Here is a 21780-nt window from a genome sequence, read left to right on the forward strand (position 1 = left end):
CGCATTTAATAAATAATATTTAATATTATTTAATACTTGTTTCCTATTTAAGTGCATTGTTTTTACGTCGGTATAATGGTATTAAAACTGACACCATTGCCATTTTTAGATCCCGTATACCATATTACCGCCCAAGCCTAGCCTGTGGTTGTTACCATTCAAAATTAAAGTGCACCTTTCACTAAATTTCTCATCATAGGTTAAAATGACAGCTGAGTGGAAATAAACCAAACTCATCACCAACAAGAGGAGAGTTTACTGGCATCATCGCATGTGACTTACTGTTTTGCTTTGTTTAGAACAGGAGTGTCCAAACTTGGTCCTGGAGGGCCGGTGTCCTGCTGAGTTTAGATTTAACTTGTTCAACACACCTGCCTGGAAGTTTCTAGTAGGAGCTTAATGTCAGGTGTTTGATTAGAGTTGGGGATAAACTCTCCAGGAGAGTTTGGACGCCCCTCGTTTAAAAAATTTACTGTGTGAAATCAAACTGCATCAAGGACAAGCAAGACCAACCATTTTAACCTGTTTCAGAACAAAACAGGTGTGAAAGCACCCTAACATAAAATTTCTGTCAGCATTTTCATAATTTCCCTGATTAAACTGAGTAATGCAGTAAAAATATGCTTAAAATAGAATCTGATTATTACATTTATTAAGGTTACATTAACAAAAGCTCAACCCTAACTGATGTTTTACCTGAATGTGGATGACATGGAAGCTTCTGCCCATAATTCAACAGTAGATGGCCTATCACTGAGTCTTGTTGTTTTAACCTGTAGTTGCACTAATTTGTAAGAACATGAGTCAAGTCGATGGCTTTTATTGTAAAGTCACCGTATCTGACAGTATTTCAGCAACAGTGCTGGAGTCATCTGAACATAAAAACACTTCACTAATGAACGTTTCAAATAAAACTTTAACCCATGTATGAACTGATGGACATCAGCTGATGTAGTCAAAAAAAAAAAAAACTGGCATAAATAAATACAAAATATTAGTCTATTAGATTCAACAGCAGCAGCAGTGCTTATATTCATCCCTTATGTAATGTGACATTTTCAGCCTTAACATTTACATCATATGGCATACAAGTATATATAATATCCCATGGTAGAAATAAAAAATCACTTGGAAAGGACTGTGTCACAGAAAAGAAGACAACCTCTAGGAATCGTCCTGCTCCAAAACTGGAATTATTAAAGTAGACACTCGTGCTTTTAGACCAACTGTTTTAAACCAGCTGTTGAGTATCCAGTGATATCCAATGTTCAGAAAGCTCCATTAAACTTGTTCTATCACACGAGCCCAATGCTTCACCCCAGCACATGTATATTAGGAAAAAGCAGTTATTTCTTGCCCTTAGATTTGATGTCCGCTACTGCCGGGGCTTCTGTGGCGGTGTTGGTTGTTTTAGGTGCAGTTGTCGGTCTTAGCAAATCAGGTTGAGATTTGGAGGGTGATTTCGGGGCAGTTTTAGGTCTGGATGTGTCTTCTGGAGATTTGGTGTTGGTCTTTGTAGGCGCTGCTTCCTGTTTGGGCTTTGAGGCGGTTGCTGGCTGCCACAAGAAGAACTCGTGTAACAGAGTGTTGACTACATCAGGACACTCCATCATGACCATGTGGCTTCCGTCATCCAGAACCTTCAGGAAACCCAGCAAGAGGATCTACAAGGTGACAGAAACAAAAGTTGTGTGTGTCGGCACTGATTAACAAGGACATTTGTATAACGGCACGGCTATGAGGTGGTTTATAATTCAACCACAATTAAAAACGCTTAAAGTCAAAGTTAACATGCTCTTTGGACATACTAAAAAGATGTTTGTTTTTAGTAATCTTCGATCAAATTCTGACCATTTGCTTCAGGGTTTGGAGCCACAGTCCTTCTCTGTTGATGTCGGTTTGACAGAGAAGGACAAAACAAACAAAATCTAAAATATCTTAAAAGGGACCAATCATGCCCCCTTTTATAAGGTGTAAAATAAGTCTTATGTCCCTACTGTGTGGGTATGTGAATTTTAGGCTTAAAATATTCCACAAATGATGTTTTAACTCTTTGAAACCGCCCCCTTTTAGGCTTTGATCCTAATGGTGCCATTTTAGTGACTCACTTTAAATTCAAATGAGATTGTGCTATTTTGAAAAGAGGGAGGAGCTACAAATGTCTACGTGTCAGCATAGTGGCAGATTCAAAATAGTGATAGGTTATGACTCGGGAACTATGAGTCATCTCAGGGACTGAGACATTTGTGCAGGTTGTATTGTTCATTTCAAATCTTTTGAGTTCATCGCGGAAAGGCAGAAGCCAATCATATGCATTTAAAGCCGGAAAAAGAATTGAACCGTTCATCTCTCAAGTCCTCGGGTTTGAGTCATTCTATCACGTGATGAACAAACAACTTAAGAACCAGAAGACTTGAAAGGTGAACTAATTATCATGGCTCCTATCGACTCAGACTGTGTACATTGGTATAGATTATATCTGACTGTCAGTGAAACGTGAACGAACCACTGACATTTGAAGACATGAAGAGGTGAGCTGAGCAAAGAGACAACAATACCTTCATAGTCAAAAGAGCAGGTAAACATTGAATTTTTCTTTTCTCCTTCTTATAGTATTATATTTATGACTTATTTGTCGTGTGATCAACCTTTTGGGCTAGTTGTACATGTGTTTGGAAGCAATTCGTAACATTTTAATAATATTTTGGCAAATTGAACCAAATGAACGAAATGACTCGAAAAAAGATTCGTTCATCTCGATGAACGCGACTCAAAGATCTGAGTCAGAAAAGTGATTCAAACTTCCCATCACTAATTCAAAAACAAGACTAAGGCCATATGCTAATGAGGGAGAGATGATCTTAGAGACTGTTTTTTAATCAAGTGTGATTATAAAATATGAAGCTGGTTATTTTCACAGACTGCTGCCACACAACCGTTTAAACCCATTATAAAAATGTTTTTGCATAATAGGTCCCCTTTAAAACTCCATCTCTGTACCTCTGCCATGCGCTGGTCCTCTTGAACTGGTACAAACTTGTCATACATGCCGTGAACCAGCAGAACAGGCACTGTGATTTCAGCATGGTAAACCTCGTCACCCTCCGGCCAGTACTGTCCACTCATCATGGACCTCAGAACGAAGGAAGACACGTTGAAGGCATTGTTCTCTTTCAGTAATTTCTTTTCCCTTGTTCCCTGATGGGCAAACCCAGCCCTTAAAGAGGGGGAAATGCATCTTCGTTAGTACAGACTAATAAATAAAATGGACAAGGTGGTGGTCAAAACATGGTTACTAGTATTTATGCTAGAAAAGGGCAAGGCAGAGATGAATGTGTCCTGTGAAGGATTATTCTTACATGAGGAAGCTCCAGGTGAGGCACGGGGACAGAAAATTAAGGACACATGTGGGCAAGTTGAAGACAGAGCAGAGACTGGGCTCGAGTGCTGTGGGCCCGCCGCCATTTATCATCACAAGTTTATGAACCTGTTCTGGATATTCATGAGCCAGGAAGGTACAAAATGAGACACTGTTCAAAGACAGAAAATACTGTGATTATTGGGGGAAATCATGAAGCATTTACAGCTGAGGTGTCCAAACTCGGTCCTGAAGAGTTTAGCTCCTACCGTAATCAAACACACCTGAACCAGCTAATCAAGCTCTTACTAGATATACTAGAAACTTCCTGGCTGGTGTGTTGAAGCCCGTTGGAGCCAAACTCAACAGGACACTGTTCCTCCAGGACTGAGTTTGGACACCCTTGGTTTACAGGGTTCTTACACCTTTTCCGAAGCACTTTTCAAACACTTCCCACACTGTATATAATGTTGGGTTCCACTCAATGGATTTGTGATGGGACAACATAAATGAATAAAGTTATCTTAATTGTTTTATGTTCAATCCACTTACATTAGTAAAAACTAAAAAGTCAAGAATTGTGTTTCAGGGTGACGCAGTGGCGCAGTAGGTAGTGCTGTCATCTCACAGCAAGAAGGTTGATGGTTTGAGCTAAGTCAGTTGGCGTTTCTGTGTGTAGTTTGCATGTTCTCCCTGTGTTTGCGTGGGTTTCCTCCGGGTGCTCCGGTGTCCCCCACAGTCCAAAGACATGTGGTATAGGTGAATTGGGTAGGATAAATTGTCCGTAGTGTATCAGTTTGAATTACTGTGTGTGGATGTTTCCCATAGATGGGTTGCGGCTGGAAGGGCATCCGCTGCGTAAAAACGTACTGGATAAGTTATCGGTTCATTCCGCTGTGGCGACCCCAGATTAATAAAGGGATTAAAAGTGTGGCAAATTACATACGTGTTCACATTATATCAGACGCTACTTGTTATAGTATTCTATTTTACAGTATTTGTCCTCTAAGTCAGGGGTTCCCAAACTTTTCAGCCTGTGACCCCCAAAATAACAATGTCATTAACTCGCAACCCTCAAACTCCTCGGAGATGGTTATAAATATTTAGATGTTGTGCACACAACAATAGGCCTATATAAACACGAGCATATTGACAACACAAAAATAATAAATGGCTCGAAGGGTATCCGCTGTGGCGGTTCATTCCACTGTGGCGACCCCGGATTAATAAAGGGACTAAGCCGACAAGTAAATGAATGAATGATTTAACCTACTGTAACGTCAAAAGACTACAATGGTCCTACTAATGTGCGAATCTCGTCACGTCGCGGCGGATTCAAATGCTCGGTTGCTTTGCATAAAAACGCATTTGGCTAATTAGAAATAACAGATTATCGGGTTGGTCTGTGTTTATTTTTAATGTATTTGATTGCCATAAAGGTGTCAGAAAGTTTAACCTGGTGCTATAAAATCAATCCGCTGCAGCTGACGCTATTGCTGTGTTGTTAATCTAACGTAAACACACCAATCCTATGAAAAAAAAATTATTGAAGGCTACAGTTTTATTTATTTTTTTTACAATAATTAGTTACAATTATTGTAACTATTAATTATTATATATTAATTTGGAAAATCACCAAGCGACCCCCACTTTGGGAACCACTGCTGTAAGTATGTAGTATTACTTATATTATAATGTTTGTCCCAGGGCCTACATTGAATTACTGTTAAGTACTCATGGAGTGGTCATCTCCATGCATTTTCTTTTCATTTTATGCGAAAAATTATTTATGTGAAATAATTTTAATAGTTAAATATCACCTATATTTAGTAAGATTACGCTTTCAATCACTTTACTTAAGAACTTTTCAATCCTTGCAAACACTAAATTAAAATTCAAGCTTTTTCAAGGATTTTCTGCACCCAGGCAAATAAACAAATCCGTAGACCAATCCTCACCCATATGAGTGTCCAACTAAAATATTCCTCCGCTTCGCATATCGCTTGAATATGATTCTGACGTCCTCAGCCAGAGCATAAAAGGTATAGGCAGCAGGAATGCGAGGGGCTGAGCTTGCACCGTGGCCGGCCAGGTCCATGGCGATGACTTCATATCCAAGTTGGGAGAAAAAGTCCAGCTGGCTTCTCCAGATATCCAGTGATCCCCCAACGCCGTGTATGAAAAACAAAGCCACGTCGGGATGAGTACCTTTGCAGCAAGTAATCTTCCGCTCACAGTCGATCACGATTGAGCGTTTGGGTTTTCGGCGCCTACGGTGCACCTGCTGCTGTTCCTGTGGGGCAGGTTTGGTTTCTGCAGCCTGTCCTCCTGCTGGGGTCTCAGTAGCCTGGCCTACCACAGGAGACTCACAGTTGGAGACCTCCATATCCACAGTGCTGTCTCCATTCTGATAGCGCACCAGCTCTGGGTGCGTGGCTTCGTTGACATTCTCAATAAGAAGCTGTCCGTTTCTGTACACTGAGATTTTACGCTTGCAGCTCACTGTACCGCCTTCCCCAGTCCCCGGCTCCTCAACCACAGGTCGGTCTGGGATGATGTGTCGAACTCTCAAAACTCGTCCTGGCTTTACTTCAACAAATTCAAAACCATCTGTGGGCTCAGAGGACTCGACAGGGACAACCACGTTGGTAGACTTCCCTGTAAAGCAGCAGAATATTCCGTCCACAAAGCTGGTGAGCATGGTGAACACCTGGGGAAACAAGAAACATTGCTGGTTCTTAAACAGTTTAGTACTTGCTTTTCTGCTTATTTGGACTGGCACACCATAGTTTGGCTGATCCAGGATCTGTAAACACATTGAAATTAATCCATTAATTTAATTTACCATGTGCTGGGCTACCCAGTTCCTCCTGCCAAAAATGTACCTCAGAGTGTTCAGCAATGCTGCCTTCCCTTGATGCTGGACGTTGGATTTTGGATATCTTCACATTTCAACTGTTTAACAGACTGAAGTCTTCCTTTATACACATCTTTATACCACACCATGTTTGTTTAAGCCAAAACAAAAACCTTCCTATGATCATTAAAGCGATTATTTCTCTTCCATTTGGGTTCCTTGGTTTCTAAATGATCAGCGTAGATCTGTAACGGAGTTAAACTGATTAAATATTGAACTTGAGAGAAAAATTATATTAGAGTTAGTCGCCTAAAGGAAAACTTTTACACTCTAAAAAATTACTCAAGAGGTCTTTTACCACTACATAGTTTCAAGAGTTCACACTTAGCTGATGATTTACAAAAGCTTGTTTGGCATGCTGTCCCGGGAGAGAGCCCCGAGCTCAAGGGCTCCTCGAGCCCGGGGCTTCCTCCCGTTGGCAGAGCAAGAGGGGAGCCTGAGCTCGGTGGATCTCAGAACTCCCCTGCTGCGGTAGCTAAGGGAACACAAGGGATTAGACAAGCTTGATTGTTATGTATGTTGAATGTCTTTGGATGGTGGGAGGAAACCGGAGAACCCGGGGAAAACCCACACGGACACGGGGAGGACATACAATCTCCTCACAGAAACACCCACCAGTCCTGTGGAACCAGGGCCGGCAGTGTTCTTGCTGTGGGGCTCGCAGTGCTAACCACTGGGCCGCCGTGCCGCCCAATCACAGGTAAAGGAGGAGAATAGGGGAGGAGGGGGGTTTCTTCCAAACGAAGATGAAGTGAACTGAAAACTGAGGCTATTTATAGTAGCTTAGGGCTCATATGTTTGGCAAATGCGAGACTGGCCGTGATAAATCATAAGCACGTGATCCTCTTGAAATTAGTTTATGAATAAACTTCACTTAATACATTGTTGTAACCTAAAAATACTAAATTGTTGATTAGTTTAAAACTTGTAAGTTGGCAGAATAATTTTATTACACTTTCAAAACATTTTATCACAAATTACATCAACTTAAAAATGCGGCATATTTAAATGTAAATATATCTGTCAATTAGTTTAAAACAATATTTAACTTGTAGCAACCCTCCAAAAATTGAGTTGATAACTTAATTTTTCTACACTAATAGGGTTGTTTTGTATTTTTAAGTCCATGTTTTTGTTATTTTTCATACAGTTTATATGGGGCAGTACATGTTTTTGTTTTGTGAAGCAATCTGTTGTTTAAAACAAATAAAAAATTACTGGAAAACAAAAATGTTGTTGTTAAATGTATTTCATACAAGCAACTAAATGAACAGTAAATTTGAAAGCAAACAAAAAAAACTTAAAAATTTTAGCTATTTGAGGTTCTAAACTTGAAAACTCGCATATAATTAAGTACACAACACTGAATTTTTTATATTTTACTTTAAAAACTACATTTTTTGAGTACTCAACTTGACAAATGGAGTTTATGCTACGTAAAAATGCCTGATTGAAGAGAAAAAGGTAATTTGGCTAACCTAATAAAACTTGTTGTCTGAACTTCATTTTGTTAAATGTGGTTGTAACTTGAATATATTAATGCAAACTGTTGCGTTCATTTTTTTTGTTTGGTTTAAGCAATATTTTTAGAATGTAGGGTTGCCTAGTTGGGAATTGAACGTCTCAGAAACTAATGTGACTTTCAATCGCCGACCCTATAGTAATTTTTCTCTCATGTTCAATATTAAATAAAGTTTACACTATTAGAGTTACACTAATCATTTGGAAGACACTTATCCAATGCGACAAATGAGAATAATCAAGCTAAAGAGCAGAGTCCCTGTTAGATCAATACATAAAAAAACATATTTGGCCTATTTTAAGAATAGAAAAACTATAGAGTATTAATATAGTGTCAATGTTAGAAAGTTAAGAGTTAACCTAAAACGACCCATCTTCACTTGGGTAAATATGTACATTAGGGGAAATCGGCGACAATAGTAACGTGGGACAAAAGCAATTTACTCAAAGCCCGGACATTTGCTTTCCAGGCTATAACAGCACATTCAGCATGCAACTCTTGATGGAGCTGCCAAATATCAGCAGATCTCAGGACCCGAATTTCCATTTTTAAGAGCAGAAAGTAAATTTTCCCTATTACGAGTTGTGTTTCTTTTTTCCTGCATTACACTAATGATCAATCTCCAGGTTATTAACTGCAATAACACATCCTTGAGTTTGAAATGTCTGAGTATCTCAGTTTAAAAGTAAATCAGGTGTAAATGGTAAGAGTTCCTTTGGGGATGAAAGTAACACGGTTATTCATGTCTCACAGCTAACAGACAAACCCTATTTTTCACTTCCACCTTACGAAGTGGTTGAAGTGTTTTGATTTATGTTTTATAAAATGAATGCATGTTGTCAATAATTATAATAATAATAAAAATCAACAATTGCAGAAAAAGGTTTTGCATTGTTGGGTTGCTTTTGAAACATTTGAGCTGAAACTTGAAAATGCTGTTTAATATTTTTAAGGCAAAATATGTTTGCAGTTCACATTAGCACGGTCAAAGTCAGATATATTTAAAATAAACAAGATTTCGCCAGTTAAATTAGCAAATATTGCTGTGTTGATTTTGACCCACGTTTGTGTTACCTCCGCCCCTGCTGACAGGGTCAAGAGAAACATGTGCAATTAATGCTTAAAGTGAAATGATTTTGAAGTTGTTCTACATTTGTTCGAAATACCACGCAATATTGATGCGCCACACTTATGAGTTCGAAATAACAGTACAAATATATTTCAGTCTAAATCAGGGGTGGCCAACCCTGTTCCTGGAGAGCCACCTTCCTGCAGATTTCAGTTGCTACCCATATCAAACACACCTGCCTGTAATTATCACATGGTCTTCAGGTCCTAATTAATTGGTTCAGGTGTGCATTATATGGGTTGCAACTGAAATCTGCAATAAGGTAGATCTCCAGGAACAGGGTTGGCCACCCCTGATCTAAATCATTATTGTACTTTTGTCCTCCTTCTCCCCTAAGTGCTATGACATCTAGAAATACACAGAGAGCAAGATTTTAGGCAGAAATAATATATAGAATATATATAGGATTATATAAAGGTCTTTGATGTCATTTTTGACTATTGATCTACTGCCAAGCTGAAGTCTGTCCTCTCTTTCAGTGATTTGGAGAAGGTTGTTCATGCCTTCTTGTCTGGATTATTGAAACACATTGTATCTGGGTGTAAGTCAGGCCTCTCTCTCGCGACTGCAGCTGGTCCAGAACATAGCTGGCACAAAAAAAAAAAATATATATATATATATATATATATATATAAAACACATTACACCTGTACTGGTTTCCCTACAGGTCGAAGCAGGGGCGCAGTAGGTAGTGCTGTTGCCCCACAGCAAGAAGGTCGCTGGGTCGAGGCTTAGCTCATTTGACGTTTCTGTGTGGAGTTTGCATGTTCTCCCTGCGTTTGCGTGGGTTTCCTCCGGGTGCTCCGGTTTCCCCCACAGTCTAAAGACATGCGGTACAGATGAATTGGGTAGGCTAAATTGTCAGTAGTGTATGAGTGTGGATGTTTCCCAGAGATGGAATGCAGCTGGAAGGGCATCCACTGCGTAAAAAAAAAACTTGCTGGATAAGTTGGCAGTTCACACCGCTGTGGCGATCCCGGATTAATAAAGGGACTAAGCCGACAAGAAAATAAATGAATGAATGGTTTCCCTACGCTGGCCACCAATCCAGTTTAGAATTCAGTACAAAGTCTTGCTACATGTTTTTTAAATCCCTCCATGGCCTGGCCTCTGAGTGTATTTCTAAACTAATTAATATACACCAGGGGTCACCAACATGGTGCCCGTGGGGACCAGGTAGCCCCCGAGGATCTCGTGTGTTGCCCACAGGCCTGTTCTAAAAAATAGCTCACCATAGCGCCACTTACCGGTAAGCTTCATCTAAAATAGAAGTAATCATTTAAAAATGTAAATATTTGCATAGATATATAAAAATAAAGTGTTGCACATTGATATATTAAATACAGGGTATTTCCTACTCTGTTAAATCATTGTTGATAACTTTTGTGCGATCATTAACACGATCAGTGTCTTCACATGGATGAATATTATTTATTATTACCAAAAACAAAGTATAATTAAAAGTAAATTGAGCAAATTTGTTATTTGAGAAGTGTTTATCAAACTGGTAGCCCTCCACATTAAGCCACACCATTATAAAGGTTGATGACCCCTGATTTACACCAACTTGTGAGATCTCTTCGCTCTAGTGATCAACTCTATTTGCAAGTTCCACGATCCCGCTTTAAATGTCGAGGTGATGGAGCTTTTTCAGTAGCTGCTCCAAGACTTTGGAAAGATCTTCCACTCCTCATAAAAACTTCTCCAACTTTGGAGTCTTTTCAGAGGTCACTGAAAGCACACATTTTCTTTAGCTTTTAATCGTGTGTTGTAAGTTTATGTACGTTGGCTTCTTCTACGTTTGCATGTATTATGAGTTATGTACAGCACTTTGGTACCCATTGTGGTTGGTTGAAAGTGCTCTAGAAATAGAGTTGAGAGAATAGAAAACAGACATATTTTTTTCAGTGTGCTTCAAAAAATAAAATAGTACAAACATTTTCCTTTTTTTTTCCAAAAAGAAAAGGCCTAGACTCGACATGACTCATAGAAACATTGTTAGGTCCTACTAGCATCTGCACGAATGGGTTATAGCTCAAATGTGTAGTCATTTCATCCGTTCTCAAACATGCAGAACCTGTAAAAACAGTCCTGTCTGTTAATCTGGTTGGCAATTTTGCTGCCTTTTGGTTAACATTTCAAAACTATAGATTTCATAGAGCTATTAAGAAGCTTCATTTCTCCTCAGTGGGCTCTTAAACAGTGTTTTGGTGTCCACCCCAGGGGGTTGCATATGTTCTGCTTAAATTGCCAGGTTTGAGCAGTCAAACACTGACTGAGCTTTAAAGCAGGGGTCACCAATCTCGGTCCTGGAGGGCCGGTGTCCCTGCAGGGTTTAGCTCCAACTTGCCTCAACACACCTGCCTGGATGCTTCAAGTATACCTAGTAAGACCTTGATTAGCTTGTTCAGGTGTGTTTGATTAGGGTTGGAGCTAAAATCTGCAGGACACCGGCCCTCCTGGAACAAGTTTGGTGACCACTGCTTTAAGGTATTGAGTACATGAATAGACCATTTCAATGTGGTCATGTCATTGGTGCATGTTCATTCCCTGCTTGTTGTCAAACTATATCTGTGACAAGAGGCGATTCAATCATATCTTGATGTTTTAACAACTAGCATAACATTATTTAACAAAATGTGGTACTTTTTGGACTCTCAGAAGCTAGTAAAATGTAAAACAGGAAACGTGTCAGGACCATTGTTATCGTTTACATCCCTCACAATTGTCTATATAAATACATCACTTAAGATTGTCTTGTACCATATTAGCAGTGCAAAGTAATGATGTAAATATTTCAACAGGTTTTTATTAGTTTTTTGTTTTCCAGAAATGACATCCAAAATTAATTTAATAGACATAATGAAAGATATTTAGTTCAGTTGCTATCAATCAATCAGTTGCATTAGATGTTATGTAACTGATGTGAGCGAATACGTATAAAAAGCAGTGTAAATACATGCTTTCTCTCTTGGCTTTGGCCATGTAGGTTTTCTCCAATTACAGGTAAAAAACAGTAAACTGAACGCACTGCATAGTGAAATATCTTACCTGATTACCAATGTTCCCGATACATGAAAAAGCTGGTTGCTGCCTCCAGTTCCTCCTTTGTAATGAAATAGCGCGTTGGTAATCTGCTACCGTCAATCCAATAATCTAATCTAAAAACAATCTCTCCCACACACAAAGAAACCTTCAGAGGTAATTCACAGACATCATTTGACACCCAAAAGAAACGACAAAATCAAAAATGGCCTGTTTTTTTTTTGCCTTTCATTCACTCCTATTTTCCAAATGTGCAAGCCAACATGGTCACAGTAAGAAGTCCAGATTAAAGCGGATTACACCTGTTGAGCATATGCTGTTACAGCCTCGCTGAAAACATGCCACTGCCTCTCCAATATCAACCCTAATCTATTGTCTACAAGATATTCGCAATAATCGAAATGAAGCGTTCTTGACACAACACAAATGTTTATCTCCTTTTATTTTGATTCTGAAAAAAATGTTGACCTTGAACATTGAAGTTGGGAAGGCTTCGTAAGAACAACACACAAACACAGATGTAATTGCAATTGCCTCTTTCAGGTAGATTTAGACGGGCTGCTCTCTGCACGCTCCTCTACAACAGCTTCCCAAAGCTTCCTCATCTCCAAAAATCCTCAATACATGCAAGCTTTTTTTTTTTTGGTCAATGTCGACGGCTTCAATACATGTCAATCTTTTCAACAAGAACAAACCAACACATTTAGCCAGGAAACAGCTGCTTTAACTGTGAGTTACTAAATGAGTCTCCAGCCACAGTGAAAACAGTATTTACGGGTATGTTGTGGACTCAAAGCACGCTGAAAGTATTAAGCCCCACGTGTAAAGGCCGATCGTCCACAACCACAGCTCACCGACTCCCTCTGCAGGTTAAGAGAGGAACTGCATAGTTGCACCTTAAATCTCAGGAAACAAATATATATATAAAAAAAGTAGTAGTTTTTAATCTCAAACCTATGAAATATCCATCATACGCAGAAGCCAAACAGATCCGCAAATGAATCAGCGCACACGGATTAAGTCGATGATCTGCGTCTCAAGGTCTGACTCCAGAACTGCTGAAACTAACACAAGCTTAAATGACAACAGGGGTAAGCGGGATAGACGTTTGTAGGTCACTATCTGCATTTCATCTTATCATCAAAAATGTCATCCTCAACCAGTGACAACAGATAAACAGTCCCAGCAGTGCATTCATGCACAAGTATGCACCTGCTAGGAAGATCGTCACATTACCAACACAAAAACACTACATCTAATCCTGCCGAACGTGGCTGTACATTTCCGTAATTTCCCTTAAAGAGAGACCCTGTGCGTTGAGCGCTTGTGGCGGAGCATATCATGAAAGCAATAGCGGAGATAACTAGGATGTTTTTAAACGTTTAAGCTGCAATAGATTCTAAACAAATGATAATTCTCACACGCCTCTTCATAACAGACACTCCTCATTATGTGCTTGTTGAATATCGCTGTACCCGCCCCCCTCGCCCAGCAGTTCGGAGTTCAGTAGAATCTTTAAGCTGGCAGTGGAAACCCATCATGCCCCCCCCCCAATCCCACACACACACTCAGCACTGGGCAGACGTGCTGGGTGAGGGACACTGACTGCATCAGGAAGCACTCAGTAAAATAAAAAAAGCACACTGTAAGACAAGTGTTCTTCCATTTCTTTCTTTCCGAGATGAAATTCCTGTGTGGTGTGTGCGGGTGTTTGGGCTTATTGTGTCCGTTCTTGTGCTGCTGGATTGTGGGCTGCTCTACGAGTCCTCGTTCATCTCCTGGCTGTCTGTCCGGGCTATTTTGCGTGGAGGTGCTGGACTGCCACCTTCCCCTTCTGCTTGCTCCTGCTCTCGCTTTTTAGCTGCATTCTGGAAGAAAAACAAACCAAAAAAAAAAGTTGAATTTATCATTGCAATAGCTGCATTTCCTGCCAGTGAAGATCAATCATGGCTGTTGCAGTAGATAGTTCATGATGGTGGTTGAAAAATGCTGAGCTTCTGTTAAGTTTTTCATTTCATTTTAATAATAATGCATTTTATTTAAAGGCGCCTTTTCATGACACTCAAGGTCACCGTACAGGACAGCTAGAACAATCAGTTCAAACAATATAAACAATAGAGTACAATACAAACTTTAAAAATGCAATCAGGTCAAAGAGAATAGGCTGTTCTAAACAGATTTGCATTGAGTTTGGATTTAAAATGTGAAAGAGAGTCTAAATCAAGGAGATCAGAAGGAAGTGAATTCCAAAGCTGAGGAGCAGAGTGGCTGAAGTATCTGCTCCCCATGGTGACAAAGCGGATAGATGGAACAGTGAGGTGAATGGAAGAAGAAGACCTGAGTGTTCGAGAAGGTGTGGCGATATGAACAAGATTAGCAAGGTATGGTGGAGTGAGATTGTGGATGGCTTTCAAAGTAAGAGGAAGTATTTTATAATTAATTCTGAAAAAGATGGGAAGCCGGTGAAGCTGTTGTAGAATTGGTGTGATGTGACAGACAGAGGGGGTTTTTGTGATAATACAGGCTGCAGCGTTTTGTACCAGTTGTAATTTATGAAGAGTTTTTTTAGGGAGGCCTAACAGAAGAAAAATTACAGTAATCTAAACGGGATGTGACTAAACTATGAACAAGAACGTCAGCGTGTGGTGTGGGGGAAGGACGTAAACGATTTATATTTCGAAGGTGGAAATAAGCGGACCGGGTGACATTATTAACATGTGCAGTGAATGAAAGGGAGCTGTCGAAGATTATACACAAAATCATTTTAACTAAATATCATTACACGCAAAAGTTTGAAAAAGAAAAAAACACTACAAAAAGTACCGATAAGAGAACCGTTAAAGTACCAAACCGATAAGTGGTATCAATAAAAGTAGTAATACCATTAAAACCTTAACAAAACCCATCCCAAGGTGCTATCATGTCAACATTGGCCAAAAAGGAATGTTTCCAGCACCTTGTTGAATCTATGCCACGAAGGATTAAGGCAGTCCTGAAAGCAAAAGCGGGTCCAACCTGGTACAAGTCAGGTGTACCTAATAAAGAGTGTACATCTTTAAAGGTGCAGTAGGTGATTGTCTTCAGAAACATTTGTTGTTGTGCTGGTTGAAAGTCTCTTCACAGTCCAATAGTAATGATTACAGTAAATGATCTAAATGTGTTTATATGTATTTTTATATTTAGGGTAAAGCATAAAGGTCAGATTGTCTGTCAGCAAATGTAGATTCCGACTTCAGCGCATCTGTTCAAACAGATCCGCCATTAGCGCGTGCCCGTCTGCATCACAAACGCATGCGCGCAAGCGAGCTGTGGGCCGCTCGCAGATGCTGAGTCGGAGCCGGAGGCGCTGAATGACAGCCGAGCTCGGGCCGATTACTGTAAAGCCAGGCGCGGGTATAATTCGCCCTTAAAGCGGCCGTGCGTTCACGAGACGGACCGGGAGAAATCAAATGCTGCATTGAAACTTTTGAAAATCCTGAATCAGTATTGGAGTTACTTTAGCATGCTGGAGGAAGGACGACACCATGGCTGAAGTATTACTGTTAGACAGGTAATGTTCTGTTTTGAAACTATTTTATGTTAGATTGTGTTCTGTTATGAATGTCTTCTATGCACAGACGTGTTGTTCAGCCACTGAAATCTCCCAGTGAAAGATTGATGTGATTATTTTCAGTTTCATAAGGTTCTTTGACAGCATCTATAATGTAGATTTATATTTAGTTTAACAACAAAACACCAGTAAATAGCGCTATTCCGCCTAGCCTGCTTTACTGAGCTGAAGTTGCTTTTATATTCACATTGGGTCATTTTTGAACAATGACAGCCTTCCTATACTGTTTACCGCTAACGTTACTCTGAATATTCGCTCTGAAATAGCATGCAAGTGTGGCAAAGTAATACATGTAATTCCTGCACGGCGCTGGCACTAACTAACTGGCGAATGACATGAACTGGTGGGTTGTCTGTCGGCTGTTGTGACGCGGTCCGCGCGCTCGCGATATCAGGGGGTGTGGCTTTGAATCACAGCCCCTCCCCGCCGTCCAAAGATAATATGCTAAGCGGTTAGCATTTTGGATCACCTACTGCACCTTTAAGTAATGTAGTGATGCGTTTCTAATTAAGTAATTCATATTATCCTTAGTTTGTAGAGTTTCTTCAGTAGTATCATTACTGTTACACAAGTAAAAACCATTTAACATGCAGAATGTTAAATGTTCCTATACTTATCACACTAGAGGGAAGACATCAGATATTCAGGTTTGGAATTCTGTTATGAAATGAGTTTACATTTAAAACATCACTTGCCTTTTTGTCCCACTGTTGATGAAGATAACGCAAAAGAATGTTTGTCTTCTCAGTGACGATGACTGTGAGGGAAACAACCTAAAATTAGGCTTCAGACTGAAACTACAGGTGTAAAGACTTTCAGTTTTATTATCCGAGTCTACATTTTATTTAAACCCGCTTACTCTGTTCAGAGGGATACTCTCGTGTAGGCAGATACACTGACGGTCTTCTGTTCTGTAAAGCAGGAAAAAGGGACTGTTAAAGCCTGAATAACACACATCACAGTTGCAGTGTGAAGATGCTCACTGAATATTTAAAAAGACGATGCTTATGAGAACCCTGCAAACCGAATTATTTGGGATGATAAATCTTACCGATGCTTTGCATACGGAGTCCGCATGAAATCTGCTGAAGTTTGTCTTGTTATACACTGGTAGTCCTTTCAAGAAATCTGCCTTCAAAGTGTTCAGAGATAAAAAAAAAAGAGGTTAAAATAAATGATTATTTAAAATATACAAAAAATGCATAAACATTTAACAGTACTTTGTCACATAAAATTTTTATCACTTATTCTTCAGTTACATTGCGGTAAATTTTTCGTCTTTGCGGTTTTATATTCGCACATTTATTCAGTGCCATGGTCTCTAATATGTTTACTATGGTACTTTGAATATTCAGACTGAAATTACATGCAAGTATGACTTCAAGGGCACCTATTTTACACCTTTTTTAAGATTTAAGACAATCTTTTGCGTCTCAACACAACTATCAGATTATTTATTATGCCTTTTAGAACATGGAAATTTTCACTATGTAGCTGTTTTGTGGCCTGTGCCTTTAATTTTAGTTCTTCCCGCCCACCGTTCCCACATGTCTGTCATGCTGTGTTCCCACCAGACGCAGTATGAACATTTTGAGTTTACTCGCTTCATTCACACAGAAAATTCACTTCACAATAGACGCGGACCCGAGCTTCGATGCTAAATGGTTAACATGGATTTTATTGAAAGAATAACTGTGTTTATGTGCTTGGTGAAGGCTGAAAAACAGCGGCGATTCGCTCGGAGCCGTGTCTGAGTTCACTAGATCCTTTTAGAGGTGCGGCAGCTCTGAGTTCATCAACTCATCCAGAAATTTAACCTGGATCATGAACACTTTCAAAGGTGCTTCTGACTGAGCAGAGCCCAGTTTGATCAACTGCTGTTCGATGTCGGCAGGAGGATTTCCCCCCAGGGACACTAACAACAGGCGCTACGTCATAAGCAGGCCCCTATAAGAGAAAGCTCCTGATTGGTTCGCGCGTCACAAATGTCTGCTTATGTTTAGATTTTCCAACTCAAGCGATTCACGCAAAACGTGAGTCAATCTTGCAAAGCGCTCAACTTGTGCCCCTTCATTTGCGTGAATTGCGTCATTCGCGCCTTCTCATTCGCATCTTGACTTCACAAGTAAATCACTTGTGCTCTTTCATGTCTGGTGTAGACGCAGCATCAAAATGTGCTTCAATCTCTGCCTAAGTTGCTCCAGATAAACAGCACAGTGACAGACATGGAGGAAGCAGATCTCACGTAATGTTTGTGGTCAATACAACAATAAAAACTTTCCCAATGATTATTTGATGTATTTGTTGTAGAGTTAATTCAAGCCTTTCAATGAGTCACATATAATGTCAATACAAAGTTCAAGCGCACACAGACAGACACACAAACACAGAGCGTGCATTTCACTTTGCACTGTTTTGCCTGGCAAATATGACAGGATACATGTTAATATCCACTGTAGTATGGATCGCCGTTGTTAATGTACAAAATAAACCTGATGTATCTTCTATTGAATGGGTTTGAAGCGTCATCTATTATAATTGTACTGACATGCGGTTGTGATGATAAATAACAGCAAATTTACCATCTTTAATTTATTACAAACATGCACTGGTTTAAAAACATTTCAAACTTGTATAACTCATTCTTGATCACACTTGATGGTGGTTGATGGTCATCATCAGCGAGCCAAACAGACCTTTTAATCCTGGTTGCTTTGCGCACGTCCCGTCTTGTTGATATGATTATACTGGTTACTACAGAGATATGTTAATACAATGCTGTCAATCAATTTGGTGGGAAGGGAAACCGCACTCCTACGTCACGTTGCGGTGCGCCTCAAAATGGGAGGGATTTGGATCCTATTTTAACATCAGGAAATTTAAAGAAAAGAGACTTATTTTATTTATATCACCCCAATTTGACTGTGGATACACTATACCTACACACAGTTCTGTCCAAACAGCTTACAAAAGATGTTTTCATCATAGGTGCCCTTTAAAAACAACATTAGCACTATTTATTTGACTGTGATGCTTTATTCACTACCTGCTAATATGATTTGACGATTTAGAATTGGCAATGAAGGCTTTTCCGAAATTACATTAAGGTAAAAGTCTGAATGAGTGAATATAAAACCTCAATCTGTTTTATACCATAAATCCAAATACCTCCTTTCATTCTCTAGAGATCTACTGACCGATTAGATAAAGATACACCATTACTGAACTATTATCCATGACATAATTGCCCTACCATTACACCCATCATACAGATTTTAAGTAGTCAGAAAAGCATAGAGAAAAGCATGACGCACCAATGACAGAAGGAATCTTAATGACACTTATAATAATGTATAAATAATAAATAACCATCTTAATAATATATCTAAACAAATGAATATGCACCACAAACATTTGCTGAGAGAGTAAACTCAAATCCAGATAGAGAGGATGGTGCATGTCAACCTTTGGGCGTTGCCAGTCCAGTCCACGAGATGTGAGAAGATTACACGCCTTTTTAATCTTCCATTCAAGACATTTTAAAAACGAGTGATCAATACGACAGGGATAAAATAAATATACACACATATGCAGGTCGTGTTCAACAAAAGCTTAGCCGAGTCTGGCTCACGCTTCTCAGCATGCTAACACGAGCTAACGCAGACATTAGCATACAAAAATCACATGTTTGCGGTTATTTAATGCTCATTCAAACACCAAAACGACTAATGACCATAACATAAAATATTTATATGTCTTTATAAAGACTACAGGTTTGTTTCAGGCTTTTTGTGCTAAGGAAAGTGGCTATGAAGTAGCCATGGGTGTTTGAAGCGGCCTAGCATGCTAACTCAATCACAGAAAGCAGCCTGTCAGCTAAAAATGACAAAAATCTTATAGGATATTTACAATTTAAGATGATATTTCGGCGATCAGTCATGTAAAACAGAAGTTACAGTCAAGTGTGACGTGATAAATATTATATTGTGAGTGGAGAAACTTACTTTGTCCATGGTGAAGTCAGTTCAGTCCTGTAAGGTGTGTTTGTGCTCAGACAGGCCTGAAGTCTGACAGAAATCAGAGGATTGAAGCAGAAAGAGCAAACACAACTCAATATGACAATAGTGTAGAGGGACACATACAGATATTTGCGCGAAAACAACGAGAAACTGAAGTAAACAGCAGCTACACGCGACAGTTCAGCAGCTCAGCTCCTGCTAGCGCTCACAGACTGTCAAGCGTGCGTCTCTCTCTCTCTCTCTATTCAATTCAATTCAATAATTGCTTTATTGTCATGACAAATTTTACAAATGTATTGCCAAAGCATTTATAAAGTTTACATTAAAAAGTAACATACATATATAATAAAAACACAGTAAATAGTAGTAGAATAAATATGATATTTAAATGTAATTAAATAAAATATAAATAATATATAATCTTATTCAATATGGCACATTAATATATCATATTATTATTTAATCTATTATATTAGTCATACAAATCAAGAAAAAATAATAATAGATCAGAATACACTGTACATTTAACAATCAAAATTTTAGGATAAAACAGCAACTCTCTCTCGCGCTCTCTCTCTCTCTCTCTCACACACACACACATAGTCAATAAGCAGCAGTTGATTTTACAACAAACTGCAAAAGGAAGTGCAAGAGGTGAGTGGACATTCCTGGACAAAATGCATAAATATTCTTAAAATAAAAATTATCTAAGACATAATTAAATATGTATAGGCTATTTTAGTTTAAAATTAAAATAATTAAACATTTTATTAAAATAAACAGGCATAAGAATGTCATTAAGTAAACAATCAAGTGAATATAGTGAAAAAAATGTCTAATAATTAGGGCTATGTTAAATTAATACCCAGTATGATTTGATTGGCTGTTTTGATTTGACTCTCATCGGCCACTTTATTAGGTACACCTGTCCAACTGCTCGTTAATGCAAATATCTAATCAGCCAATCACATGGCATCAACTCAATGCATTTAGGCATGTAGACATGGTCAAGAGGATCAGTCGCAGTTTAAACCGAGCATCAGAATGGGGAAGAAAGGTGATTTAAGTGACTTTGAACGTGGCATGGTTGTTGATGCCAGATGGGCTGGTCTGAGTATTTCAGAAACTGTTGATCTACTGGGATTTTCACGCACAACCATCTCTAGGGTTTACAGAGAATGGTCTGAAAAAGAGAAAATATCCAGTGAGCGGGAGTTCTGTGGGTGCAAATGCCCTGTTGATGCCAGAGGACAAAGGAGAATGGCCAGGCTGGTTCCAGCTGATAAAAAGGCAACAGTAACTCAAATAACCACTTGTTGCAACAGAGATATACAGAAGAGCATCTCTAAACGCACAACACGTCCAACCTTGAGGCGGATGGGCTACAGCAGCAGAGGATCACACCGGTGCCACACCTCTCAGGAAACTGAGGCTACAATTCGCACAGGCTCACCAAAATTGGACAGTAGAAGATTGCAAAAACATTGCCTGGTCTTGATGAGTCTCATTATCTGCAGGAGATTCGCATCATAAATGTGCAGCCGAAAAATCTGCAGCAACTGCTTGATGTTATCGTGTCAATATGGAGCAAAATCTCTAAGGAATATTTCCAGTAGCTTGTTGAATCTATGCCACAAAGGATTAAGGCAGTTCTGAAGGCAAAAGGGGTCCAACCTTGTACTAGTAAGTACCTAATAAAGTGGCCGGGGATGGTTTAACAGTAATATCAACAAGACAATAAGTTTGCTTCGCAGCTTCATCAAAAATAAATGCAGTTGTTCATACACATTAAACTGACAAAAAAGAGCAAGTGAAACAATAAATTTAAATCTGTTTATTATCCCATTTCAATTCTTACAAAAATATGACAAAATAAAAGAAATAAATAATCCCGTCCCCTAATATATTTGTTTTCCAATAAAGAAAAGTTTTACAGTGGAACATTGGAAGAGCTCATGATAGGTTTGTGAGGTTGCCTTCAGAGAGGGAAATCTCATCACAATCAGTTCAGAATTCACAGTTAGACCGAATGTTAAGCAGCTCTTACACAGCAAACCTATGCAGCCTCGTAATGCTTTCAGCTATATCTGTAGCATAGCTATTAACACCGTTCGATTAAACGACAGTAAGAAACGTCAATGTTATTATGCCAGAGTTGACAGTCTGACGATACATCAACT

The 21780-nt window shown here is 39.2% G+C and overlaps 3 protein-coding genes across 11 annotated transcripts in view; 1 reads left to right on the forward strand and 2 right to left on the reverse strand.

Annotated features, from left to right (window-relative positions):
• The window catches only part of ranbp3a (RAN binding protein 3a), a 1280039-nt gene that overhangs the window by 29933 nt on the left and 1228326 nt on the right, over positions 1-21780 (forward strand). The gene's annotated exons all lie outside the window — the stretch shown is intronic.
• On the reverse strand, positions 805-13801 carry abhd8b (abhydrolase domain containing 8b). 3 transcript variants are annotated; one of them, XM_087273164.1, is made up of 6 exons: positions 11978-13801; positions 9574-9846; positions 5317-6068; positions 3360-3530; positions 3001-3217; positions 805-1664 (listed from the first exon to the last, which is right to left on the reverse strand). In XM_087273164.1, exons 3-6 carry the CDS (start codon positions 6057-6059, stop codon positions 1347-1349), a joined length of 1449 nt encoding a protein of 482 aa, XP_087129290.1. In that variant the 5' UTR covers positions 6060-6068; positions 9574-9846; positions 11978-13801; the 3' UTR covers positions 805-1346. The 3 variants fall into 3 exon arrangements, with proteins under 3 accessions (XP_087129290.1, XP_087129291.1, XP_087129289.1); XM_087273165.1 differs by having other exon boundaries at positions 9592-9846; positions 11978-12298; XM_087273163.1 differs by lacking the exon at positions 9574-9846.
• On the reverse strand, positions 12397-19821 carry dda1 (DET1 and DDB1 associated 1). Of its 3 annotated transcripts, XM_087272902.1 has the most exons (6): positions 19724-19817; positions 19586-19648; positions 16633-16713; positions 16441-16492; positions 16277-16338; positions 12397-13839 (listed from the first exon to the last, which is right to left on the reverse strand). In XM_087272902.1, the coding sequence occupies exons 2-6, from the start codon at positions 19592-19594 to the stop codon at positions 13729-13731; spliced, it is 315 nt and encodes a 104-aa protein (XP_087129028.1). In that variant the 5' UTR covers positions 19595-19648; positions 19724-19817; the 3' UTR covers positions 12397-13728.

The sequence above is a fragment of the Danio rerio genome, chromosome 11 (genome assembly GCF_052040795.2).
Source record: "Danio rerio strain M-AB ecotype USA chromosome 11, GRCz13ab, whole genome shotgun sequence".
Taxonomy (NCBI): Eukaryota; Metazoa; Chordata; class Actinopteri; order Cypriniformes; family Danionidae; genus Danio; species Danio rerio.

What these genes read in the sequence shown, in the direction of transcription:
- abhd8b (XM_087273163.1), bottom strand. Translation starts at nt 6,059, where the DNA reads ATGCTCACCAGCTTTGTGGACGGAATATTCTGCTGCTTTACAGGGAAG. An exon ending in CTCACCTGGAGCTTCCTCAT is followed by an intron (nt 3,218 to 3,359) that starts GTAAGAATAATC and finishes CCCCTCTTTAAG; the next exon opens with GGCTGGGTTTGCCCATCAGG. An exon ending in AGGACCAGCGCATGGCAGAG is followed by an intron (nt 1,665 to 3,000) that starts GTACAGAGATGG and finishes GTCACCTTGTAG; the next exon opens with ATCCTCTTGCTGGGTTTCCT.
- dda1 (XM_087272902.1), bottom strand. An exon ending in AGAGTATCCCTCTGAACAGA is followed by an intron (nt 16,339 to 16,440) that starts GTAAGCGGGTTT and finishes TTTCCCTCACAG; the next exon opens with TCATCGTCACTGAGAAGACA. An exon ending in ATCAACAGTGGGACAAAAAG is followed by an intron (nt 13,840 to 16,276) that starts GCAAGTGATGTT and finishes TTTTTCTTCCAG; the next exon opens with AATGCAGCTAAAAAGCGAGA.